Source organism: Uloborus diversus, chromosome 2 (assembly GCF_026930045.1).
Source record: "Uloborus diversus isolate 005 chromosome 2, Udiv.v.3.1, whole genome shotgun sequence".
In the NCBI taxonomy this organism is placed as follows: Eukaryota; Metazoa; Arthropoda; class Arachnida; order Araneae; family Uloboridae; genus Uloborus; species Uloborus diversus.
The window spans coordinates 1,810,453-1,831,392 of record NC_072732.1 but is presented as its reverse complement, the minus strand read 5'-3'; the positions used below and the strand labels follow the sequence as shown (position 1 = coordinate 1,831,392).

At 31.7% G+C, this 20,940-nt stretch overlaps 1 protein-coding gene and 2 non-coding genes across 3 annotated transcripts; all 3 read left to right on the top strand.

Moving 5' to 3' along the window:
• Positions 1-3,154: 3,154 nt before the first annotated feature.
• On the top strand, positions 3,155-20,266 carry LOC129216853 (60S ribosomal protein L18a-like). Its single transcript, XM_054851066.1, has 5 exons — positions 3,155-3,238; positions 4,834-5,013; positions 9,363-9,492; positions 18,446-18,555; positions 20,129-20,266. The coding sequence occupies exons 1-5, from the start codon at positions 3,221-3,223 to the stop codon at positions 20,219-20,221; spliced, it is 531 nt and encodes a 176-aa protein (XP_054707041.1). The 5' UTR covers positions 3,155-3,220; the 3' UTR covers positions 20,222-20,266.
• On the top strand, positions 15,867-15,991 carry LOC129217851 (small nucleolar RNA SNORA68). Its single transcript, XR_008580272.1, has one exon. It is a non-coding gene; the product is annotated as a small nucleolar RNA SNORA68 (small nucleolar RNA).
• LOC129217852 (small nucleolar RNA SNORA68) lies at positions 16,085-16,206 on the top strand. The gene has a single exon (XR_008580273.1). It is a non-coding gene; the product is annotated as a small nucleolar RNA SNORA68 (small nucleolar RNA).
• Positions 20,267-20,940: the final 674 nt, after the last annotated feature.

Below are 20,940 nucleotides of genomic sequence, written 5' to 3'. Positions count from 1 at the left end.
AAGTGCCTGATTGAAAAAAAAGCTTATGATTGTGCACCAAGCAATGCATATTATTTATTTCTGAATCACATAACTGTAAAAGTAGCTAACAGAAGAAAAATGAGTAAAACAGCTAATGCTAAATTAACTCCATTAAAATTGATAAAAATCTAAACTGAAATATTAGATATAAAAAATAAATGACTGCCACTATTCCCTAAATTTTCTTTGAAAATGGCCAAAATTTCGTCGAAAATTTAAAAAAAGTGACAAGAAAACAAACTTGAAAGCATCGAGTTACTACAGCCACGCGGCTAAGGCAGAACGGGAACTATATGCAATAACTGACAATCCCATCATGACATGAAGAGAGACTTCCGTTTTCTTAATGTCGAGGACTCATCAATCCAAAATAGTCAATAACCGAGCTGGAGGCCATTCTTTTCTTCAGGAACTTTTCTTTCATTAAAGTTGCTGTATGCTGCATCAGTCTGCAGCCTATAAACTTTTTAGAATACGACATACCAATTTAACTTATTATGGTGTTGAAAACAGGGGTTGATAAAGGTTTTTAATGTTACCACCCTATTTTGTGAAAAGAAAGAAATTTTTGTGAATTTTCTCCTTTTTGAGAGAAAAAGGACTATTTTTTCTGTGTTGGTCTCTTGTATATTTATTGCACAAAAATTCCTGTCATATCATATAGCATAAAGCACATTTAGCTATCCCAAATCCGATTTGAAATCCGTTGGGCCAAAAGAGGTTCACTGGGAATGACTCAGAAGCAGTAGATTCTTCAACTGAATTTTTGCTTTCAGACGAATTGATTGAGTGACAGTGATGAAAGAAGTTTTTAAGAAGAAAATTTTACGAAATGCTCGTTTTTACGACATAGAATATAGTGAAAGGGCTGCAAAGTGGACCCAATTTGTGTTTGAATTGACCCCTACAAAAATACGCTTTGCTACATCATGGTTATGAACGAAAATGGACGATTGGGGGATTTTCGATACTTTGGGGATCTTTCTTCATTGGCGTCAATTTTTGGTTCCAGCGCCTGCGCGAAAGATATTTTTCTTTGACATCTGTTCACATAGGGCTACTATAAATCAGCAGGGTTACCAAAATAAAATTATTTATGCCAAAAATGAGACGACCGCGCCAGATTCCCAAATATTGAATTATCGATTATACACCACCACTCTCAGAAAAGCTCCCTCTCCAATATCAAGCGAAAGAACGTACTAGAATAAGAGCTAGTTTAAAAGGAACGGCTAAAATATGTTCAGAAAATTAATGCATGCCCTAACTATACATACTAGTAGAGACGTACCGAGTACTCGGTAACTACTCGGTACTCGGCCAATTTGCCGAGTGCTCGGTACTCGGCCAAATTCCGATCAGATACTCGGCCAATACCGAGTAGTTGCAAAAAATTGAATATTGTCCAAGACTGATACTAAAATTCATTAAAAAAAGAGCAAGCATTATATTCTGCAATCATTTCCAATTACAATTTATAAGTCGAATTTAAATTTTGAGAATAATGAAGTTTGTAATGCTTCAATGGAATAAATCTTTATTTTAATGTCCCCAAAGAAACCTTTTGATTAAAAATTATGCAAAAAAGGTAAGCATAGAAAATATGGAATTTTTATATTAAAAATGAATTTTTGCTACAAAAAAAATTTGTTATAAAAAATATAAAAGTACCTTCGCTTAAAAAATAAAAGGAAATAAAATGTTAAAAGCACAGTGCAGGAACACTGCAGGCACGTGTTTTGGCGTTACAAGAAGTTCCTTTTTCAATACACAAAATGGGAGCTCGTGGATTTAAAGGCATCCGACAAAAGTCGGATTTTTTTGTCGAATGTCTTTACATTCTTTAGCTCACATGTTATGCCCTGAAAAAGACGTTCCTGGTAAGGGGGGAGGGCAGAAACAGGTGTCTGCACTGTTCCTGCACATTTGTTTTATCTGCTTTTAAAAATTATTTACGTTTGGCGTTCTAGAACTATAATTGATTGGTATACAGTGAAACCTCTCCTAACGGACACCCTCTTATTCAAACAATTTTTAATTCCCCTGTTCCAATGCAAATAACATTATTAAACCCCTGTATTGCGGACAAAAAAGAATTGTCCTGTTAGTGTCCGCATTAGAGGGATTTTACTGTAATTTGTTTTAATTCCAACTTGATTAATCATACCTTTTATTTATTTATTTTTAATTTTAAAAATAATTTTTTTGTAAAATTTATGACACAAACAAAATTGTTTATATAATGCGTAATGAAATTTCAGAAGGAATTTAGTTTTAAAAAGTATTATATGGACAAGGAGGTCTATACTACTATTCCAATAAGTTCAAAATTCATTACATGTGTGTCGGTGTTCTTCTTAAAACATAATTGGTACTTGGTTATTCGGCCGAATAGTGAAAAGCCGAGTACTCGGTACTCGGCCAAAGTGCTACTCGGTACGTCTCTACATACTAGTTACCGAGTCTCAAAGAAAAAATTCAACGAGTTAGCTTAATTTTAAGCTCTCGTTAATGTTAAAAGAATAAAGCTTCATACTTCAATATAGAAACAAAATTTAGAACATTCAGTTAATAAATCAGAAACATTTTATATTTCCAATGCTTTCAAATTCTTTGAGTACCAAATTATATTATATAACATCAATTATCTCTATTTTCATTAAGGGAAATGGATTAATAGACTGTAGTATAAATACTTGTTTAAAAAGGGGTTTTTTTTTTACCGATAGAAGCAAGCTCCATCTTCAATTTCATTAATTTGACAACAAATGACGTCACGTCACTGACATGAAGCACTGCCAATATGATGATTAAAATTTGGATGGAAAAACAAATACAATTTTTTAAAACAACAAAACAATGGTGCAATAAAAGTAATTTTCAATCAAAAAATAAATACGAATTGGATGATAATGCTGCAACATAGTTTTAAACTACTCTGAATCCTCTTTGTTGAATAAAAAGAAGCTAAACTTCAAAACATTGCTTAAAAACCTCAGGAAAATTTTTGATGACTCCTAAATTTCGCCTAAATTTTCTTTTAAAATTGCATACAGAATCTCAAAAATCTCATTTGACAATATCCCCCCCCCCCCTCTTCTTTTTTTATTTCTCACAAAAGAAGTTGGCAACAAACAAGACTTAGGAAACTTCTTCGGCGTGGCGGAGATCGTTCACGGCGTTGTAGAAATAATTAAAAATGAAAGTAAAAGGACAGGTATGGGAATAATTTTATTTGACTGTTATATAGCTCGTCTTTTTTAAAATACACATTAGTAATTCCATCGATTTATTATAAATTAAGATGGTTTATATCCTTGTACTCTTTACTAAGCCTACCTCGTGGCATGTTGAATACCGATTTCTTTTCTCATGTATTCCCTCCTTGCTTTCTTTTATATATTTGAATGCTTGATTATTTTCAGAAGAAACACTGAAATCGTCTCTATGTTTTAATCTCCTCTCGAACCGTATGTAATAATTCCAGAATAGCCCGTCTAAAATCCTTCATTCCTTTGCTAGCGAAGTTCTTAATGTGGGTAAATTGATAAATCAATTTCTTTTATCCAGCTGGCGAAGCAAGTTCTAAAATCTGAATTTAGTCCATCTTTACCCTGTAAAATGTCACACAGATAGTTTGGAGAAGCTAGTCTCTGGAATAATTGTAATTTTACCTTTTTGTGTCAGCAAGCGTTTTGAGCTTTAACGAGGCTTGACATCTATTCGACTCGAAAAATACTCCTGTATGATTTAGGTAAGAAAGTTCCAAGTGGTAAATAAATTAATTTGAAAAGATACACGTAAATGGTTGTAACAATGGCAGAGTACGTTCGCTACAGATTATTATATCTTTGGTTAAAAAGCAATTTCTGGGTTCAAACCCTATAAAATATGCTCGCCAAGTTTTGTGGCTCTGGTTTCAATTATTGTGAATCAAGTGTATTCATAAATTGCTGCAATTTGGATATATCTAGCATTTGCTTTGTATGAAAAACTTCGGAAGGCGTAAATTCACTTTCGTTTGTTTTCATGCATACCTGATTGAAAGTAAAAGACATTGTCTTGTTAATATTTTGCTTACCCACTGTACATTGATTTTCATATGCCTGCAGAATGCAGATGGTTCTGCGTTGTGTGCAGGGACTTAATAGTTTTAACTTACAACATTGAAATTGAACTGTCTTGTAATCTGCGTTAAGGATTATATATTGCTAGCTTACCATTTGGCAAAATTTAAGTTTTAGCAATGATTTAATTTAATAAGTTTTAATTGAAATTTTTAATTTTGTTTAAAAAAAATTCAATCAGAATACTAAGTAATAAATAAAATATGCCATGCAAGTACTTATTTTAAATATGCAGCTTGCACTAAAGTAAAATAAACATTTTCAAAGCGTCTCTTAAGATATTGAGCTAATTTTTTTATCTCTCAGAATATTTGTTTTTGAATGCTGTAAATTTTTTTTTTTGGGGGGGGGGGGAGTTTCTAAGAATTTTCTAATTGTCACTACTTTGGCTAGATTTGTTTCACCTTATTTACAATTTAAACATTATTTGACGCAATGGCAAATGCTTGACGCAGGTACCTGTCGAATCTTGTCTTAGTGTCTATTGAAACTTGAAATATTATATGCCAATAGATTGAAAAATATTTAATGTATCACTCAAATTTCCATTAATGTGAATGTTGTGTTTTTTGCTGCTTTTTGGAAATAGCAAGAAAAGCAGGTAATTCCTCAGAGCTACGTATGCATTTTATCGTAGATTAGCTCGGTTTTTGTCGTCAAATGAGTAAAATGTGTTTTTTTCCAGTTGAGAGAGTTCATGATCATCGGGCGGCCGTTGCCCACGGACAAGGAAAAGAATCCCCCCCTCTACCGCATGCGAATCTTCGCCCCGGATAAGGTGACCGCCAAATCCAGGTTCTGGTACTTCACCCGAAAGTTGAAGAAGCTCAAGAAGTCCAATGGAGAAATTGTTTGCATTTCAGAGGTAATATTCTCTTTTATCATGTTACAGGGTTGCCACGCCACAGGAAAACCTGAAGAAACAGGGAAAACACAGGGAATTCAAAAATCAACAAAAAGACTGGGAAAATAAAGGGAATTTTTTTCATTTTTAAATTAAAGTTACAAAAATCAATTCTCAAATATATAAACTACCAAAAATTAAATAAATAGTAATAATTATAATGTGAATATTAATAAAGTTCAGAAATAAAGTAAAATAAAAAATGGTAATTTTGCTTAAGTTTTTTTTTATAAAGTAAATATTAATATATTTATCATAAAAATAGAATCTTGAATTTCATGATAATTTAGAGTGTATGAAATGAGTCGTCAATAATCATTGTTCTGGGTCACTTATACACTTTTAGGTCCATGGCTAAGAGAAGTTTTTTTTTGAATAAAAAGTTGAATATATTCATCCACCATGCTATTATTTCAGTTATTATGAATTCTTATTTATTTTCCCTTATTTATTTAGAAATTTGTGTTTCGTTTCTTTACCCTGTGGTGAAATTATAAAGATATTAATGTTCTTTTCCAAATAATCAGTGCTCGCTCGTTTGTAATGTTTTATTTTCATACAGGGAAAACACAGGGAATTTTTTTCCAAAATTGAGTGGCAACCCTGTGTTAACTTGTGCTTGCGTGTTTTGCTGCTGAATTATGAATTTGTCTCTCGTGCAACTAGGTCTGTTAGCGCTATCAAGTTGGTTTATGATCTTCTCTTAATAGACAATCGATCATCTTTCAGGGGAAATACGTTGAAAAAACTGAAATAAAAAAATAATTTCATAACTAAAATAGGTACCTAGTTGTTTCCAATAGTGAACCTTAAAATACTTCAGTTTTCGAAACCTGGATTAGTTTTTAAAAAAAATACAAACTTTTTGAAATCAGTACTTTCACAAAAATCAAGTAATAAAATCAGTAGCTTCAAAAGAACATCGAAAGTTTCACAAAAATTAGCATTTTAAAATATAAAATTTGTTTCTCTGTTTAAAACAAAATTACTCATAAAGTAAAATTCCAAGCCGGTTTATATGAACAATCGCTTAAATAGAAACCTTTTTGTAGTATTTTAACGAATTTTTAGCTGTTTCTCGCCTAAGTGTATTTATGCAATATTATCGTAATCTTTCAACATCTGTTTTGGGAAACCGTTTTCCTCATAATTTCTTATATTGTACACAGTACATAGCCTATTAAGCTGAAATTACGATAGTATTTTTCATACTTCTTAATTTTTCAGCACCCCCCTCCCTCTCCAAAAAACGAAATCTGTTAAAAATAATACTAGATGACATTTTTACTTGTTCTGCTTCACTTTTACAAAAATTAGGATGCCTCTAAAATTTCACAAAAACAATGCTGATAAAAAAAAAATCACAAAAATAGAATGTTGCAATACTTTCACAAAAATAGGTAGCGAGAAAAAAAATCCTAGATTGGCCCCTGAACTAGGGCTGTTAACGCTATCAAGTTGGTTTATGATGTTCTTTTTATGGGCAATCAATCATTTTTAGCTACCAGAGGAAATACGTTGAAAAACTAATAATTTCACAATTAAAATAAAGATTAATAATGTGGTAGTTGTTGCTAATAGTGAACCATAAAATACTTCAGCTTGCAAAAATTAGATAAGTTAAAAAATTAACAGCTTAAAAGTGTCCGTCCATTGCTGTAAAATTTATTTTTTACATTTTATTTGAAAAAAAAAATATTGCTCTTGCATACAGATGATGTCCTCGATGGCATTATTCTGTTCTCAAAGGGCGAATAGCACAGGAATCGGTCGCCTTTTCCGGTACTGTACCGCGAAAAGTGAAACCCGATTCCAACAAATACTTTCACTTTTATTTCGGTGTAAATAGATTCATTCCTATCAGGCTCATATCTTAAATCATAATGGGTATGTTCACAGATGATATGGAACTGGCCAATGTCCTGTAAACAAATATCTTAATAAAGGGGCAAAAATAAAAAATGGATGTGCTCTCTTAGTCAATTAAATGACTCTACTAAAAGGCTTACATACATCTACAAAAGTTAGCATCCTTATAAACTAATATATGCTTCCATTTCTGCTTGTAAAGCTTTGTCTCTTTCACAAAACCTAGCTTTTTTTTTTTTTAAATATGTCCCATATTGATATATCGTCCTTGCCAACTTCTAATTAAAATATTTTAATGTGTTTATATTATGCTGTAAAAAAAATACTGTTCAGGGTTGGAACATAACCTGGGAATTCTGAAGGAAATTTCTATTTCTGGGAAAAGTCTAATTTTGCATACTCCTTCAGAGAAAACTAGCATTTGCAATCGGCAAATCTTAGTGATTTCTTTGCTGGAATTTTCTTTCATTTAGCAAAATGAAAGAAAAATTGTATTTTTGCAGTTTTCTTTGTTTTGAGTAGTGTTCAGGGTGTAGTAGTTTTAGAGCAAAACTTATAGCAAATATTGGAAGATTACCTCTCAATGACTGGTTGAAAAATCATAAAAGAAGTACAAAATTTGCAAAATAATGATACTAAAAATGACTGACGTGTGTTTCAGTGCCAAAAGGATTCAACCCCTTTTAATTGTGAAAAAAGGAGGTTATGGATTAAAGACACCAGACCATTTGAACATTGTTGACCTAAGTCGAATGTTTTTTATTCATAACTTCCTCTTTTTGCATCAAGTTTTTTTGTAATGCAGAAACAGTTATTAGTGACAAAATTATTTTAGCAAATTTTTGTGCTACATTAATGTTTTTCTTTAGATCTGTGTGCGAGTCACAATTGTAAAATCAGGAAAATTTTAGGAGCTTTATTTCAGATTTTTTTCACCACCATGGTTTTCTACCAGATTTGTAATCGTGGTCGTTGACACTGGACCTTCTTGCATGCCTTTTTTTATTGTAGTGAAGCTAAGTTGTAAGTACATGAAATACACCGCCAGCTCAGTCAATTCCAGCCGAGGACTGCCTTAGCCCTGGCTATAGGGCGGTAACTTACTGAATATACCTGCCTTGCCTTCAATATTAGAGTTGAACCGAACCATTGTTTCGGTCACTCGTCAGGTCAGTGCTAATTCTGTATTAGCTACCAGTTTGTTTGGCACTCTTGGCTTCCTTAAGAGTAGAGACGTACCGAGTACTCGGTAACTACTCGGTACTCGGCCAAATTCTGATCAGATACTCGGCCAATACCGAGTAGTTGCAAAAAATTGAATATTGTCCAAGGCAGATACTAAAATTTATAGAAAAAAGAGCAAACATTATATTCTGCAAACATTTACAATTAAAATTTATAAGTCAAATTTTAAATTTTGAGAATAATGAAGTTTGTAATGCTTCAATGGAATAAATCTTTATTTTAATGTCCCCAAAGTTGATAAAAATTATTTATGTAAAATTATGCAAAAAAAAAAGTATAGAAAATATGGAATTTTTATGTTAAAAATGAATTTTTGTTACAAAAATTAATTATAAAAAATTATTAAAATACCTTTGCTTAAAAAAAATAAAAGGAAATAAAACAATGTTAAAAGCAAAGTGCAGGAACACTGCAGACATGTGTTTTGGCATAGCAAGGAATTCCTTTTTCAATGCTGACATGGGAGCTCGTGGATTTAAAGGCATCCGACAAAATTTCAGATTTTTTTGTCGAATGTCTTTAGCTCACATGTTATGCACTGAAAAAGACGTTCCTTGTAACAGGGGGGGGGGGGGGCAGAAACACATGGTCTGCAGTGTTCCTGCACATTTGTTGTATTAAAATTATTTATGTTTTGCGGACTAAAACTATAATTGATTGGTATAAATTTGTTTTAATTCCAACTTGATTAATCATACCTTTTATTTATTTATTTTTAATTTTAAAAATATTTTTTTTGTAAAATTTTTGACACAAACAAAATCGTTTATATAATGTGTAAATTGAATTTCAGCAGGAATTTAGTTTTAAAAACTATTATATGGACAAGGAGGTCTATACTACTATTCCAATAAGTTCAAAATTCATCACATGTGTGTCGGTGGTTCTTCATAATACATAATTGGTACTTGGTAACTCGGCCGAGTAGTGAAAGGCCGAATACTCGGTACTTGGCTACTCGGCCAAAGTACTACTCGGTACGTCTCTACTTAAGAGGTTTTCCGCCTCCAGCTCAGTTAGTCCTATGCCTGGCTGACGAGTGCTAATAAGCACGAAACTGCAGTCCTCGGCTGGAATTGACTGAGCTGGCGGTGTATTTCATGTATTTCTGCCTTAGCCCTGGCTATAGGGCGGTAACTTACTGAATAAGTTGTAAGGTTTTAATATGCATCTAATGGCATCTTTTTCCTTTCCAGAGGTACGATCGATCTCCCACAAAAGTAAAGAACTTCGGCATCTGGCTGAGGTACAACTCTAGAACTGGAACCCACAACATGTACAGGGAATATCGAGACATGACTGTTGCCGCCGCAGTCACTCAGTGCTGTGAGTATACAGTTCTTCATTCTCTTTCATTAGCACAGTCGAACCTCCTTATCATGTCGCCCATGAGACTGTCTACAGAATATATCTTAGCAGAAGTACTTTTTTTTTTTAATTTTACATATATGAATAAGTAATAACATGACACATTCAGAACGTTAATAAAATGTTCTTTTATTTTTATGTCACTCCAAACACTTTCCGGTATAGGATGACTTACTTTTTAAGTAACAATGTAACAGGGTGGCGACAGATCAGGGAGATCAGGGAAAAGTCAGGGAAAATTACAAAAAATCAGGGAAAATTTATTTTATGAAGAAAAAAAATTTTTTTTTTTTTTTGCTTTACAAAATTTAGTACTCTAATTCCCTATGCATTTTCCGCCAATTATCTGTTCAAACAAAAAGTAAAATTAATGAGGTGCGATTATACACTGCCGCATATTTGTGCATCTCCCCCCCCCCCCCCCCCATCAAAGCACTGAATCTTACTTATTAACCACAGGATGACTTCCTAAGATTGCTTTTGTGTCTGTTAGGTTGTTTATTTTACCTAGCTTGAAATTTCCTTTTACGCTTTCAATGCTACGTAAAATAAACAACCATACAGGCAAAGAGGAAACCTTCATTAATGCCTTAGCTCCTTTGCCTTTATTCTATTGTCTCGAAGTAATTAGCGTACTGTAATCACGATTTCAAGAAGAAATCTTTGGTTTTTGAATTAATACTATAAAAGCTTAAAAGTTATTACTTCTTCGCGTTTTTAATTTAATTGCTAAAATTGAACTTTCAATTAAAACAACTTTGCTTTTTGCCGTTATACTATTTGTTGTCGCCGCAAATTATAAAGGTTTTCTTTTCTTCAGACTGAAGTGATTCTTTAATTTTATAACCAAGTTGTATTCTTCTTTTATATATTTTGAAATTAACTAATTGCTTTTTTTTTCTTCTTTTTTTTCTTGCATTTCAAAGTTGTTTGTTACAAAAGCAATCTAAGATTTTTTTTCGTTACGTACTGAAATCATTTGAAAAAACATTAACTTGTGTACTTAAGTGAATATCTTTATTTTTTTATTGTTAAAATGCTGTATTCATTCATTAAAACCTATGTTCTTGATTAGAGAAAAGCTCCCTATGAATGGATGTCAAATGGTTTCATCTGTTTTGCATAAATATGTCAATTAGTTAAATAAGAATAACTACATTACTTCTATTCTTTCACTATTACTTGTTATTCTTGCAACAATTATTATATTTTTTGAAAACTTAGTTCAAAATAATTTCATTTACTTTTTAGTTCTATCATAAATATGCATATGTTTTTAGGAGTAATTTTAATAGTTTCTTAAAATTCTTATGCTAAGTGGTTTCTGGAATATTTTTTTTTTTTTAATTTTCTATAATCTTTCCATGTAGAAAAAATTAATATACTGTTTTGTAGTGTTTTTTTCCAAAAAAAATTGACTTGATATTATTTTTTAACCATTTTATTAAAAAAGTAGCATCGTTTAAAAATATATCTTTAGTTCAACAACTTTACACAACTTAAAACGTTTAAAATACTGCATTTTTATACAAACATACAATGGATTTCAAGTAGAGTAAAGAAAGAAAACCATTATCATTGGTAACGTAAATCAGGGAAATTTGGTAAACTTAATCAGGGAAAAGTCAGGGAACTTTTTTTCACAGTTCCTGTCGCCACCCTGTGTAAGCAATCCTACTTTCTGGGAAGTTATTTTTTTCAGGGTTCGTATGGGTCATGGAAATCCTGGAAAGTCATGGGGAAAATGGAAAAATGTTCTCGGCAGTAAGAAAGCAACAATAGCTAAAAGAGCGCTAGAAATATTGAGTGATTTATTAATATTGCATGTAAATTTCATGATCTCAAAAACAAATCCGAGTTTTGGAATCCAATTTCATCCGCTTCTGTAACAGCCGCTCACCTTTTTTTGTGATTTACTACTGGGACATAACTCAGTACTTCTTATATTTTATATTCTGTAGTAGTGGACTCGCACTTTCTTGATTTTGCCACGCCCCCTCAAAAAGTGTAATTCAATTGCATCCGAGTTCGTTTCAACTACTTGTAACAAGTTCATTATGAAATTTATCTTGATATGTTGAAGGTTTTAAAATGAAGGCTTTAGTCAGGCAATAGAACATAGAAATAGGGGAATTCTAATACTCTAAAACAGCCCAGCATATAGCTCGCAAAACTGATCCTTTTAGCCAGCTGAAATATCTGGTTTGGAAAAATGTAGGTTTACTTTAAATGAACGAATATGCTGTCCAGTTACATGAGTGATTAGATGCACTATTGACATCAAAGGGCAATGTTTTTATGAAGTAAATTTATTATTTGAAACTTATTCAATTTTTTATCCCATTCATTACTATTCTGCCCTATTTAATAAATAATTATTAGACATTTAAACATCAATGTATCGCAATCATATTTTTATTTTACTTGAATTTATGTGATGAAGGCAAATAAGAATAATATATTACTTTCAGTAGTATGCACTGATATTTTTTAAGTCACAAGTAAATTCTCCAATGAGGTAATGGCACTCATGTAAAAGTTTTTCTAATGTCCATTTCCGAAAAAATTGGCAAGTTTGACATTAAATAGTACTATTCTCTTTGTGTAACAAAGTCATGAAAAAGTCTTGGAAAAGTCATGGAATTTTTTTATTCAAATTGAGTATGAACCCTGTTTTTTGAATCGGGAGGAGGGGGGAATCTCATTGCTTATGACCACAGCCCGATAAGATTTTTGACAGCTTAACTCCTCCTTTCGAACATGGGAGGACGCTTTCAGATTTTTTTCAATGCCTTCGGGTTGTGTGTTCATCGTCAATCTGAATGGGCTTAATCTTCTCTTTTTCTCATGGGAGGAGCTTGCAGGACCAGTGGTTGAAAGTAGCACGCTACAAGTAACGATGCTACTGTAGTAGCCACATTTTTTAGTTTGTGGTGTAGCGCACTACCTTTTAAAAAAAGGTAGTGTCAGGTAGTTCAATACAAAAAAAAGTAGTTCCTACTGATTTCTGGAAACTACTTTAAAATTGAGTTTTAAAAAAATAAAAAAAAAATCAGCAAAGAAAGCGGATTTCATCCAGATCCCGACCCTCAAAATTAATTTGATCCTACACAGTTTAAGTACACAGTCTTTTCTTGCAGCAAATGTTTGGAAAACTGGTTTAAAAAAGAAAGGAAAAGCAGTAATGCTCCATGCTAAAATGAGATTAATCTAATTAGATTAATTTACTAGTCTGAGTAACTTTTCAAATTTATTCATTCAATCAATGGTGTGTGTGCTTTTTTTTATTTATTTTTTTTAAAAACTGACTACATTTCAAAAGTAGTTTGTAGTCACTACAAAAAGTTTTTACAATCTATTGATCGGCTTTGCATTCCTTCCTATTGCCCCTCTTATGTCTAAAATCTTGTTTATAGAACCAGTCTTTCTGTCGTCAGTTTTAAGGTTGAATGCATCGGCTACCATGGTACAAGTCTTATGGCTTTCAAGAAGCTCCAATGCCTTTTCAGGATAGTTTCATTATTTCACTGAAAACGCTTTTCATAGAAAAAATAAAGTTTGTCCTGACATCCCAAAGTGGCATGGTACAAGAGTGTTATATTAAGATTATGTTTTATGGGTTCAGAACTTAGGAAAAGTAACGTAACATCTAGAGTTTTACAATCGGGGTCTCTCGATAAAGGGGTTTGACTGTATTTTCATATTGCTTAGACTGCTTTAGGTATTTTTTGAAGTCTAATGTTGGATTTACTTGAAGGCTTTTTCTACTGCACTTGCATACAACTAGCATTCACAATAGTGTTATCTGTTCTCAAAGTGAGCAAAGCGAATCGGTCGCCTTTTCTGGGAACTGTTCCCAAAAAAGTGAAACCCGCTTCCGACAATTGCATATGTTCATTATAGTTTTTTCTTTCATTTGATTTTAAATGCTTTTATGTGTTCCTTCCATTCAAAATGACAATATAATGCTAAAACTTACACAAGGTTTAAAAAACAACTTATCAACACTTATCTCTGGAACTACCAGGTCTAAAGAGATAGATTAAATTTGCTGCAATATGAATCTAAAACTATCTTCAAAGCGATCATAATAGGTATTACAGTCAACTCCCGATTATTAAGGGTCAGATTACCCGCGGGTCTTTTCACATTTTTTTTAAATTTAAGTCATTAAATGCTTTTTTTAATTTATGATAGTTTTACTGTTCGATTTTAGCTTTTACTTATGTATATTTTTACATATAATGTTACAGGGTTCATATTTCCTTAAAAAGCTCTTAGAAAAACCCTTAATTTCATCAAGCAAAATTAAGGTCCCTAAAAACCCTTAAAAAGTCCTTAGTTTTCTGAAAATTTCCTTAATTTTTTAAACACTGTATCAAGTTTGGTCCCCTTTTTTTTATTATAGTATCTTTTTACCCCTTCAAATCTTTATCCCCCGCAATATCTGTCGAAAACGTATGTTTTGGAGACATGCCAACCACGTTAAATATGTGCTGCGCCGAAAATTGCTTGCCTTGTTGGAGTTTGCAATCTTTTTGCATCCTGCAAATATTTCAATCTTTTTAAATGTAGGGAGGTTTTTTTACCATATGCTACTTTATATCTTTTTTTTTTTTCCATTATTTCAATAATATTTTTATTTTTTTAAATTTAATTTAGAAAAAATGCAAAAGACTATCGAAAAAAATGTGGTTCAACTCCCAGTCTCTGATTGTATTTAAACTTGTCTTGGTTACTATTTTAATGTATTTAAAAGAGCTTTCAATATATTTATGATGAATCTCGAATGGTTTAGGTTAAACTTTACGACCTGTAAATTTTTTTAGAATTTCATGATTAAATGAAGCAACTTCAGTTTTTTTTTTTAAATCCTGAAATAGTATTATGAAGTTTTTTAAACCAAATTATGAGTTCCAATGCAAGGAAAAAGGATAATCAATTATATATAAATTTTTTCAAATGTTTTTGGTAAAAGAAATATTTCCCCCAAAAAAGTGTAAAAAATATTGATATTACTGAGTGATACAGCCAAAATTGAACTCTGGCTCCATTAACCCCTTTATTCGAGGACTCGGGAGTTAGAAATTGCTTCCTCTCTTTCAAAGTTTAAATTTATATAGAAATAAACAAACTTGCGAGAAATAGTACGATATAGCAAATTTTTTCAAAATCGGATTTTAGTAACAATAACAGATCAAAAGCAATAATAACAAAACACTAGTTTAAATATCTTGAAGAAAAGAAATTTTAGTTATTTTCTTTCAATTTGCCTCTCACTCCAATCATGTATGCTAAAAAATAATGCTTTAATTCACAACTAATTTTCTGCAGCTATACCTATTTTCCTAATCTTTTTTTATGACTGAAATTTGAGAAATAAATGCTAACTTCCCTAATGCTTAATAGGGAAAAACTTTCGTATTATCTTTGAAACTGGTTAATTCGCCATTTTTTGTTGAATTTTGGAATATCTTGAACTCAAAGGGCTATTTTGATCTTGTCTCTTTTCTGCTTGATTTTAAGAACTCTTTTGGGGGGGAGGGGGGGTGGATTTCCTCCTTTTTGCTCTGATCACTCTCATCCTTATAATGTGAAATTTTAAAAATTTTATTCCCTGATAATGGGATATGCCAGTCGATTGCGCATCTCCCTGCTTTTTGAAAACTGATGCAATTGTGCATGTGTGTGTGTATATATATATATGTGTGTGTGTGTGCCTCATGTACTTTTGCCCCCCCCCCCCCCCAGAAAACTTTTAAATGGTATACGTAAAGCTATCAATCTTTTCCCTGATAAGTCCTTAAAATTTTTTGAGACTCCTTAAAAAGTCCTTAATTTTTACTTTTAAAAATGAGTATGAACCCTGTGTTAGTATGAAATGCAGTAATGTTTTCAGCTATTGTATACAGTAGTATTGCTTTTTACCTATTAATTGTATTATCAGCGGTTTTCGATTATTCGCGGATACTGTGCCGCGGATAATTGGGAGTTTACTGTATTGAAAAATTCATGTACAGTTAAAATCCAAAAACTGCTGTAAAGCCTAGATGTTCACAGTATTTTTGACGTTGCGTTCAGCACTTGTGGTCAAAAACTAGAATTATTTATTGGGGCAATATCATAAACAACTTGACAAAAAAAAAATTTAGAACTAGCGGGTTTGGTACAGGGTATCCTCCCTTTCAGGCTACAAGGTTACGGACTAAACTTTTTATTTTATTCTGAATTTGGGGCAGTTTTTTCAATACTTTCTATGTGAGCATTTTAAATTGAGTTGATAAAATAATTATTCATTTATACTTTCTGTATAATTAGATTTCCCTTTTTCTACTGCACTTGCATACAGTTAGCATTCACAATAGTGTTATCTGTTCTCAAAGTGCACAAAGCAAAGCGAATCGGTCGCCTTTTCTGGGAACTGTTCCCTAAAAAGTGAAACCCGCTTCCGACAATTGCATTTAGTGCCTTTTATTCTTAATGTTCGTTTAAAGAAGTTTTTTTCCTTTATTAGATTTTAAATGCTTTTACTTGGATATACCTTGTATAGAGTGCACTTGCATACAGTTAACAGTAAAATATTGTTATCTGATTGAAGTGCAAACAGTAAGCGAATCAGTCGCCTTTTCCAGGCCATCATGCAGGGAAAAGTGAAACCTGATTTCAACATTTGCATTTTATTTTTTTAACTAATGGGAGTAATATTTTTTTTTATGAGCATTGATTGTGTTAAAGAAAATCATCGACATACTTGCAAAGAGTGCTACACTTAAATTCAATTTGAAATCAAGTCAAATTCTGTTACTTGGTTCTAAAAGAGCCTACAGCAGTTTTTGTTTGAGTTATTACCTGATAAATACTTATTTGCTAGCTTCTCTTATACATAAAACGACCTATTCCAAGGTCGGGGATTTGCTAGCCTGGAAAAGAGCAAAATTTTAAGTTCTAAGCCAAAGATAACAGGCCAGTTTTAATGATAAGTTTTTCTTTAAAAAAGCAGCAAACAAATACTATAACTTTGTTATATCACTCGTTTGAATATATCGTTCTTTTATTCTGCCTTTCAAATTAAGATATTAAAACTTTAAAAAAAAGAACTTGCTTTAAGCTTAGTTTTCTGGAAACAATGGTTACTTTTACTTTTCACATCCTTTCTACTGCAATGCTCACTGTATCAGGTCACCCCCCCCCCCCCCCCCCGCTCAAAATAATGGTGGATCACGTTTCAGACTAAAGTTCAAGTTGCTCTACTTTTCTTCAACAAGAGTTAGAATGTGTCTTTAAAAAAAATCACGAAATTAATGCTGATAATAAAAAAAAAACTTTCATGGAATATTGTAAAATTTTAAGTAATGAATATAATACATTGAGAAGCAAAGGTATGTAAGTATCAAGATTACAAATTTGCTGATAACCAGTGTAAATGATTGGGGGAACCTCTTCTCCAATCTGGGGCACTTAGGATCTGAACTTAAATTGCGTTTTTCTCAAAACCCCCAAAGTAGAAAACTACTAAATTCGGTACGTAAGTCGCAAAACAGAAAAAAAAATGCCTGAGCTGCTGAACAATTCTGTTCAAATGAGAGAGGAAAACTCAGACAAATTTTCTGCAAATATCTTCCATAACTCAAGATAACCTTATGACCAAATTCTGCAGGTTTCTTTAAATTAAAAAAAAAAACCTAAATTTCTCAGAAATATGATGATTCTGCGGAAAGCTCGTGATAGATTAGATAGAATTCGATAAGTCATATGCAATGTAAGAACAGTAGATATACTTTGGACTAAAAGAAATCTGTAGAAATTGTGATAAGTTCTATTTTGAGTTGGAAAATATTTGTTGCAAATCGGCAGTTTCTGCAGATATTTCATATTTTGAATTGTTTTATTGTTGCTACCCTAACTCAACTCATTTTATTTATTATTTTAGTAATTTATTTATTAACATTATTTTAATTTCTCCTTCATGCCATGTAAAATTAACCAAAAAAATGGTCAGGGTTGCCACGCCACAGGGAAACCTGAAGAAACAGGGAAAACACAGGAAATTCAAAAATCAACAAAAAAACAGGGAAAATCCAGGGAATTTCGAAAATTTCCTCAAAAACCTGGAAAATACAGGGAATTTTTTTCCTTCCTAAATTAAAGTTACAAAAATCGATTCCCAAATATATAAACTACCAAAAATTAAATAAATAGTGATAATTATAATGAGAATATTAATAAAGTTCAGAAATAAAGTAAAATAAAAAATGGTAATTTTGCTTGAAAGTTTTTTTTAAGTAAATATTAAAATATTTATCATAAAAATAGAATCTTGAATTTCATGATAATTTAGAGTGTATGAAATGAGTCGTCAATAATCATTGTTCTGGGTCACTTATACACTTTTAGGAGCTAAGAGAAGTTTTTCTTTTTTTGAATAAAAAGTTGAATATTCAACCACCATGCTATTATTTTAGTTATTATGAATTCGTATTTATTTTCCCTAATTTATTTAGAAATTTGTGTTTCGTTTTTTTTACCCTGTGGTGAAATTATCAAGATATTAATGTTCTTTTCCAAATTATCAGTGCTCGCTCGTTTGTAATGTTTTATTTTTATACAGGGAAAACACAGGGAATTTTTTTTCCAAAATTGAGTGGCAACCCTGTTAAAAGGTCCTTAGACCCCTTAAAAAACCCACAAACCCTGAGAATTAGTAGCCCTAGTAGGTGCTGCTATACAGCAAGATTTATAAAAACATTTCAATGAGAGCCTGAACTTAAAGCTCAAAACTTTGAAAGGTCCACTCGCATCTCTTTGCTTCTCACTGTATCCTATAATAATGCATAGTTACTATTTACATGGTCTAAATTTGACCAGTATTTGATTTTGAATGAAAATAACCAAAATCTCTCCTTTCTTTCAGACCGAGACATGGGGGCCAGGCATCGTGCCAGAGCAGATTCCATTCAAATAATGAAAGTGTCAAAGGTGTTGGCAGCAAAATGTAGAAGACCACATGTAAAACAATTCCACGTAAGAACATTTTGCCCTTTATTTATTTTATTTTTATTTATTTTTTTCAGCACAGTTCTTAGTTTCTGCTTTAAGCGATCAGAAGTACTTCAAGGTTTCAATTCTTGTTTTAGTTTCTTCTTCCCACAGCAAAGGCAGTCTCAGTCAGCCTATGCCATCTTCTATCTTTCGACGTTTGACTCCCGAGTACATAAGTCACAACCCTGCAACATTTGCTGCGGGCTTGTTAGGTTTAAACCAGGTTTTTTTTTTAACAACTGAATCAGTTTCCCCCAAATGTTTCCATGAATTTTAGATATGATTGAAAAGTATAAAATTCAATTAATGCAAAAAATAATACATATTAATAAATTTGCAAACTTTTTTATTAATGCAAATTTGCTAAATAGTTTTTCTTTTCTTTCTTAAATCAATGAACTTTTCTTATTAGGTGCATAAATATTAGGCAGACCAACTTTCTTTGAAAAAAAATCCTAGTATTTTGTTCTCATTATTTATTCATTTCTCTTTTACATTTCCAAAATGCATATTTCAGCCAAAATTTTGTTTTGTGCAACTCTGCTCTTATAACAAAATTTAATGTCAAATTTTCACATCTTTAAAACTTTTTTAATCCTAATATAATAAAAGCATGATGTATGAGTAGTATAAGAATAAATTAGAATAAATTTTTAAAAGTAAAATGTCTTCATTGTGTTTAAAGTATAGTTTCATTATGTGGGTTTGGGTTGTAAAAAATTAAGTTTGGAAAAAAAAACTTCTGGACTTTTTTATTTAAGGGTTTTTATTGAAATGATTTTTTATAAACAAGAAATTGTATTCCAAAACACATTAAACCAGGAGGAATAATGTCTGCAATGAAAAATATAATTTTCTTTAAGCCTATTTGCATATAAGTCTTTAATGACACATTTATATCAATTATTATGTGACCTGTAACTTTTTTTCCGGTTTTAAACAAAATATGTGTTTTGACATCGGCTGCCCTGGTTCTTCCTGCAATATCAATCATCTGCAAATGCTGGCTGTTGTGCGGATTTAACAAATATTCTTTTTTTTTTCTTGCGTTTGTGTACTAGAGTCTAATTGCCTTCTCTAGTGCTAACTTAACAGATGACACGACAAAAGGTGTCTACCTGTTTCATTATAGAATAAATCCTATTAATCTGATCCCAACTTTATTTACTTTAATTACTTTTGAATTTTCTTAAAATTGGTGATGATGTTATCTGTTAGTTTAAATATTAAATATTAGCTTATACGTTATAAGAGTACCCTTTGTACTCTTATTTTTACATCATTCTTAATTTTGTGCATTCTTGATTTAAGTTTAGGCAAATTTTAATTGGATGAGATTGTTGTGTGAACCTAATTTTACTAATACCAATTTCTGGAAGTTAGCAAGTGTATGCGGGTATCATTTCAACTCCAAAACGCCATATTTTTCAAAACTTTGTATTGTTTGAGAAGCTTGTGTGGTCCAAGAGTGTCGAAAAATAATACTTGAGAAAATCCGAATAGTTTTGTGTAGTGGTTTGTCTGTTTTTGCTAAGGGTTTTGTTTTTCTTTTCAGGATAGCAAAATCAAGTTCCCTCTGCCATCCAGGATCAACCGTAAATTCCACAAGCCACGTTTCACGACCATAAGACCCAATGCTAAATTTTAAGATTTAAAATCTTGTCTGTGAAAATAAAATTCTTTAGAGGACTGGTGTGCTTGTGTCTTCACTGTGAATACGTGTTTTTGATGAACATTTTCAAATGCAATAAAGTGTTGTGAACTTGAATTTTTTATAAAGTGGCAGAATTTATTAAATCATTCATTTCAAAATGATGAACAGTAAGCTCCTGGTTATCTGCGGGCGGATTGTCCGCAGGCCTTTTCACTTTTTTTAAACAAGTGTGTTCACTTGTTTAAACTTAAGTGTGTTCACTTTTAGATTTTACATATAGTTTTTATATTCAATGCTAGTATATGCAATGTAGCTATGTTTTTATTGTAATGTATGTGAGACTATTATTAATATTTCTTAGCTATTTATACACTAAGTATCATTTTTTATCCATTATTCGAATTATCCGCGGTTATCAGGCTCCCTATTCTGCGTATAATCAAGAGTTTACTGTATAAGTGCTTTGAACAGTGTAAAGAATGATGTAAAAATGCGATAGTAAACCCATGGGCCTTAAAAATGCTTGATTTTAAACAGAACTTAATTATTTTGCCAAGTGCTTTATTTTGTATTTAAGCTTTTCCTGCTGATGTTTTCCTTTAAAATTGATAATATATTTTTAATTGCTCAGAAAAACTAGTTGTTTGTGTTCCAGTTTGACAATTTCAACTATTGCACTCTTTACCAGCTTTTGTGCATTATCAGGATTGCCA

Excerpts from the sequence above, each read along its gene's own strand:
- LOC129216853 (XM_054851066.1), top strand. Across the intron at positions 5,014-9,362 it reads AAATTGTTTGCATTTCAGAG|AGGTACGATCGATCTCCCAC; the intron begins GTAATATTCTCT and ends TTTCCTTTCCAG. Across the intron at positions 9,493-18,445 it reads CGCCGCAGTCACTCAGTGCT|ACCGAGACATGGGGGCCAGG; the intron begins GTGAGTATACAG and ends CCTTTCTTTCAG.